At 48.7% G+C, this 6,573-nt stretch overlaps 1 protein-coding gene across 1 annotated transcript; it reads right to left on the bottom strand.

The window, feature by feature from the left end:
• Window positions 1-3,373: 3,373 nt before the first annotated feature.
• On the bottom strand, window positions 3,374-5,510 carry LOC125637562 (uncharacterized). The gene is made up of 2 exons (XM_048852175.2): window positions 4,571-5,510; window positions 3,374-3,992 (listed from the first exon to the last, which is right to left on the bottom strand). Exons 1-2 carry the CDS (start codon window positions 5,151-5,153, stop codon window positions 3,472-3,474), a joined length of 1,104 nt encoding a protein of 367 aa, XP_048708132.2. The 5' UTR covers window positions 5,154-5,510; the 3' UTR covers window positions 3,374-3,471.
• Between the last annotated feature and the right edge of the window lie 1,063 nt (window positions 5,511-6,573).

Consider the following 6,573-nt stretch of genomic DNA (forward strand, 5'->3'; position numbering starts at 1 on the left):
GTAATGAGTAGCCAGATGCCAGATTTGGAGACTGTGATGATACATCTCATCTGATGGCTGAACTTCAAGCCTTCCCCCAGAATTAAATGAAAACCATTTCCTGCAATAACAAAGGAGCACGGACAGATGTTTTCACTTGTTGGCTTTTTCCTGGCTGTCCTTGTGCGGGGTATGGAATGCTACTGAGAAATGAATGATGTTTTATAAATGCCTTCAAAAAGAAAAAAATCACGCATCAGGGCTCATTCCACTGTTCATATTCCCTTCCCACAATGAATCCCCGTCTTCTGAACTCCTGGAATATCTTGGCAGATGAACTAACTTCCGTGCGGTTTTCTGCACATATGCTGCAATCAGCTCTTCTGTAGGCAAGACCATGGAAATGTTATAAAGGTGTCACTTCCCACATGCTGTTGGCATAACGAGGGAAGAGTTCAATTAACCTCTCTTTGGTCTATTATTACCTACATTGCCTGTCACTCTCTGTCTCTGTTTTGATTTGGGTGGCCGCTCTGAGAAGTCATTCTGGTATGTAGGTCATCTTTTTTGATGTAAGAGAAAGCTCTGGGCCAGATCCTCAGCTGGTGTAAATTGGTGTGGCTCCATTGAAGTCAATGAAGTGATGCTGGTTTACACCAGCATAGCTCCATGGACTGCAGATTTACACAGCTGAGGATCTGGCCCAGCCAGAGAATAAAATACAAATCACATGTGTACTACTCAAAGGAGAAGTCTTAGGGTATGTCTACACTACGGAATAAGGTCAAATTTATAGAAGTCGGTTTTTTAGAAATCGGTTTTATATATTCGAGTTTGTGTGTCCCCACAGAAAATGCTCTAAGTGCATTAAGTGCATTAACTCGGCGGAGTGCTTCCACAGTACCGAAGCAAGCGTCGACTTCTGGAGTGTTGCACTGTGGATAGCTATCCCACAGTTCCCGCAGTCTCCGCTGCCCATTGGAATTCTGGGTTGAGATCCCAATGCCTGATGGGGCTAAAACATTGTCTCGGGTGGTTCTGGGTACATATCGTCAGGCCCCCCTTCCCTCCCTCCCTCCGTGAAAGCAAGGGCACACAATCGTTTCGCGCCTTTTTTCGAGTTACCTGTGCAGATGCCATACCACGGCAAGCATGGAGCCCGCTCAGCTCACTGTCACCGTATGTCTCCTGGGTGCTGGCAGACGCGGTACGGCATTGCTAGACAGTAGCAGCAACCCGTTGCCTTGTGGCAGCAGATGGTGCAATAGGACTGGTAGCTGTCATCGTCATGTCCGAGGTGCTCCTGGTCGCCTCTGTGAGGTCGATCAGGAGCACCTGGGCAGACATGGGCGCAGGAACTAAATTTGGAGTGACTTGATCAAGTCATTCTCATTCTGCAGTCAGTCCTATTGAACCATCTTATGGTGAGCAGGCAGGCGATACGGATTGCTAGCAGTCGTATTGCACCATCTTCTGCCGAGCAGCCAAGATATGAGGATGGCTAGCAGTCGTATTGCACCATCTTCTGCCGAGCAGCTATGAGATGTGGATGGCATGCAGTCCTTCTGCACCGTCTGCTGCCAGCCAAAGATGTAAAAGATAGATGGAGTGGATCAAAACAAGAAATAGACCAGATCTGTTTTGTACTCATTTGCCTCCTCCCCCGTCTAGGGGACTCATTCCTCTAGGTCACACTGCAGTCACTCTCAGAGAAGGTGCAGCGAGGTAAATCTAGCCATGTATCAATCAGAGGCCAGACTAACCTCCTTGTTCCAATAAGAACAATAACTTAGGTGCACCATTTCTTATTGGAACCCTCCGTGAAGTCCTGCCTGAAATACTCCTTGATGTAAAGCCACCCCTTAGCTCCCTGAAGCCAACCCTGTAAGCCGTGTCCTCAGTCGCCCCTCCCTCCGTCAGAGCAACGGCAGACAATCGTTCCGCGCCTTTTTTCTGTGCGGATGCCATACCAAGGCAAGCATGGAGGCCGCTCAGCTCGCTTTGGCAATTAGGAGCACATTAAACACCACACACATTATCCAGCAGTATATGCAGCACCAGAACCTGGCAAAGCAATACCGGGCGAGGAGGCGACGTCAGCGCGGTCACATGAATGATCAGGACATGTACACAGATTTCTCTGAAAGCATGGGCCCTGCGAATGCATGCATCATGGTGCTGTGGAACAGCGATTCTGGGCTCAGGAAACAAGCACAGACTGGTGGGACCGCATAGTGTTGCAGGTCTGGGACGATTCCCAGTGGCTGCGAAACTTTCGCATGCGTAAGGGCACTTTCATGGAACTTTGTGACTTGCTTTCCCCTGCCCTGAATCGCATGAATACCAAGATGAGAGCAGCCCTCACAGTTGAGAAGCGAGTGGCGATAGCCCTGTGGAAGCTTGCAACGCCAGACAGCTACCGGTCAGTTGGGAATCAATTTGGAGTGGGCAAATCTACTGTTGGGGCTGCTGTGATGCCAGTAGCCCACGCAATCAAAGATCTGCTGATATCAAGGGTAGTGACCCTGGGAAATGTGCAGGTCATAGTGGATGGCTTTGCTGCAATGGGATTCCCTAACTGTGGTGGGGCCGTAGACGGAACCCATATCCCTATCTTGGCACCAGAGCACCAAGCCGCCGAGTACGTAAGCCGCAAGAGGTACTTTTCAATAGTGCTGCAAGCTCTGGTGGATCACAAGGGACGTTTCACCAACATCAACGTGGGATGGCCGGGAAAGGTACATGACGCTCACATCTTCAGGAACTCTGGTCTGTTTCAAAAGCTGCAGGAAGGGACTTTATTCCCAGACCAGAAAATAACTGTTGGGGATGTTGAAATGCCTATATGTATCCTTGGGGACCCAGCCTACCCCTTAATGCCATGGCTCATGAAGCCGTACACAGGCAGCCTGGACAGTAGTCAGGAGCTGTTCAACTACAGGCTGAGCAAGTGCAGAATGGTGGTAGAATGTGTATTTGGATGTTTAAAGGCGCGCTGGCGCAGTTTACTGACTCGCTTAGACCTCAGCGAAACCAATATTCCCACTGTTATTACTGCTTGCTGTGTGCTCCACAATATCTGTGAGAGTAAGGGGGAGACGTTTATGGTGGGGTGGGAGGTTGAGGCAAATCGCCTGGCTGCTGGTTACGTGCAGCCAGACACCAGGATGGTTAGAAGAGCACAGGAGGGCGCGGTACGCATCAGAGAAGCTTTGAAAACCAGTTTCATGACTGGCCAGGCTACGGTGTGAAAGTTCTGTTTTATTTCTCCTTGCTGAAACCCCCCGCCCCTTGGTTCACTCTACTTCCCTGTAAGCTAACCACCCTCCTCTCCTCCCTTTGATCACAGCTTTCAGAGGCAATAAAGTCATTGTTGCTTCAGATTCATGCATTCTTTATTCATTCATCACACAAATAGGGGGATGACTACCAAGGTAGCCCAGGAGGGGTGGTGGAGGAAGGAAGGAAAATGCCACACAGCACTTTAAAAGTTTAAAACTTATTGAATGCCAGCCTTCTGTTGCTTGGGCAATCCTCTGTGGTGGAGTGGCTGGTTGGCCGGTGGCCCCCCCGCCGCATTCTTGGGCGTTTGGGTGTGGAGGCTATGGAACTTGGGGAGGAGGGCGGTTGGTTACACAGGGGCTGTAGTGTCAGTCTGTGCTCCAGCTGCCTTTTCTGCAGCTCAACCATACACTGGAGCATACTGGTTTGGTCCTCCAGCAGCCTCAGCACTGAATCCTGCCTCCTCTCATCACGCTGCCGCCACATTTGAGCTTCAGCCCTGTCTTCAGCCCGCCACTTACTCTCTTCAGCCCACCACCTCTCCTCCCGGTCATTTTGTGCTTTCCTGCACTCTGACATTATTTGCCTCCACGCATTCGTCTGTGCTCTGTCAGTGTGGGAGGACAGCATGAGCTCGGAGAACATTTCATCTCGAGTGAGTTTTTTTTTCTTTCTAATCTTCACAAGCCTCTGGGAAGGAGAAGATCCTGTGATCATTGAAACACATGCAGCTGGTGGAGAAAAAAAAGGGACAGCGGTATTTAAAAAGACACATTTTATAAAACAGTGGCTACACTCTTTCTTGCTGTTAACATTACATACATAGCACATGTGCTTTCGTTACAAGGTCACATTTTGCCTCCCCCCCACCGCGTGGCTGCCCCCTCAACCCTCCCCCCTTCCCGTGGCTAACAGCGGGGAATATTTCTGTTTAGCCACAGGTAAACAGCCCAGCAGGAACGGGCTCCTCTGAGTGTCCCCTGAAGAAAAGCACTCTATTTCAACCAGGTGACCATGAATTATATCTCACTCTCCTGAGGATAACACAGAGAGATAAAGAACGGGTGTTGTTTGAACACCAGCAAACATACACTGCAATGCTTTGTTGTACAATGATCCCCGAGTAAGTGTTACTGGCCTGGAGTGGTAAAGTGTCCTATCATGAAGGACGCAATAAGGCTGCCCTCCCCAGAAACCTTTTGCAAAGGCTTTGGGAGTACATCCAGGAGAGCTGCGAATGCCAGGGCAAAGTAATCCTTTCACATGCTTGCTTTTAAACCATGTATAGTATTTTAAAAGGTACACTCACCGGAGGTCCCTTCTCCGCCTGCCGGGTCCAGGAAGCAGCCTTGGGTGAGTTCAGGGGGTACTGGCTCCAGGTCCAGGGTGAGAAACAGTTCCTGGCTGTCGGGAAAACCGGTTTCTCCACTTGCTTGCTGTGAGCTATCTACAACCTCCTCCTCCTCCTCATCTTCTTCGTCCCCAAAACCTGCTTCCGTGTTGCCTCCATCTCCATTGAAGGAGTCAAACAATACGGCTGGGGTAGTGGTGGCTGAACCCCCTAAAATGGCATGCAGCTCATCATAGAAGCAGCATGTTTGGGGCTCTGACCCGGAGCGGCCATTCACCTCTCTGGTTTTCTGGTAGGCTTGCCTCAGCACCTTCAGTTTCACGCGGCACTGCTTCGGGTCCCTGTTATGGCCTCTGTCCTCCATGCCCTGGGAGATTTTGACAAAGGTTTTAGCATTTCGAAAACTGGAACGGAGTTCTGATAGCACGGATTCCTCTCCCCATACAACGATCAGATCCCGTACCTCCCGTTCGGTCCATGCTGGAGCTCTTTTGCGATTCTGGGACTCCATCATGGTCACCTCTGCTGATGAGCTCTGCATGGTCACCTGCAGCTTGCCACGCTGGCCAAACAGGAAATAAGATTCAAAAGTTCGCGTTTCTTTTCCTGTCTACCTGGCCAGTGCATCTGAGTTGAGAGTGCTGTCCAGAGCGGTCACAATGGAGCACTCTGGGATAGCTCCCGGAGGCCAATACCGTCAAATTGTGTCCACAGTACCCCAAATTCGAGCCGGCAAGGCCGATTTAAGCGCTAATCCACTTGTCAGGGGTGGAGTAAGGAAATCGATTTTAAGAGCCCTTTAAGTCGAAATAAAGGGCTTCATAGTGTGGACGGGTGCAGGTTTACATAGATTTAATGCTGCTAAATTCGACCTAAAGTCCTAGTATAGAGCAGGGCTCACTCCCACGTTCCTCCAGGCAGCAGACTGCCTGAGCAGTGACACATTTATGACATTAACAGTGGGCAGGGGATGGCCAGTATCAGAGACAAGGAACCAGTCTCTACCCTGCTTCTGTACTGGTTTAACAATTGAACTGAGAAAAATTCAATCTCTCTCTCTCTAACACTTTGTCAAAACAATGGCCATTCAACATGCAGTTTACTCATCCCTTTTTCCTCTTTTACACCTAGAGAATGCTCTGATTCTTCTACAGTCTTCCTGCTTCTGATGCATTTAAAGAAGGGTGTGTACTATTTGTCTTTGTATCTTTGCATCCTTAGATCAGCTATCAGCTCTTCACATTCCCTCTCTGTCTTGCTAATTGTCACTCTCCATCTTATCCTCCCACGCTAATTTTTCATGCCATTAGCACTGGAACACATGGCCTGGATGGTTATAAAAATATTGAATACAGCCATTTGACCACATTGTCCTGTTTCCTCTGCTATTTCCTTTCTGTTATTGTTCTGGGTCAGGTCATGCCTTCTTTGCCTTCAGTATGCTTTTATTAAGCAACATCCTTCCTGATTTCCATGGAATTTAACTCCAAATAGAACTGATGGGGAATTTTTTAATTAAATGTCTTTTCATTGGAAAATGCCAATTTGGCAAAACTGAAAGTGCTCCCAGAAACACATCTATTTCGACATAACTTTTGCTGGAAAGGTTACTCAGGTCCAGGATGGAATTTCTGGCGAGGGAGAGTGAACCTAAAACTGGGTAACCCATGTTTAATGCCTTGCTCCAAATCAGGCAGCACAAGGACTCAGACATGGGTCTTCCATATCCCAGATGAATACCACTGGGCTACTGGCTGGGGGGAAATCATTCTCTCACACGTTTTTTTGTGAAAATTTGCTTAAGATCTTGTGTTCATTCTGATGTGGAACAAAAGCTAATGTTGAAATTTAGAAATTCTTCACCAAACAGAATGTGTGTTTTCTGGGCAGCCCTAATTCCCACCAGAGATAGGATCCAATGGCAACACTTAGATGGGTTTTTGAAAGACCCTGTGGTCCAG

The sequence above is a fragment of the Caretta caretta genome, chromosome 6 (assembly GCF_965140235.1).
Source record: "Caretta caretta isolate rCarCar2 chromosome 6, rCarCar1.hap1, whole genome shotgun sequence".
NCBI lineage: Eukaryota > Metazoa > Chordata > Testudines > Cheloniidae > Caretta > Caretta caretta.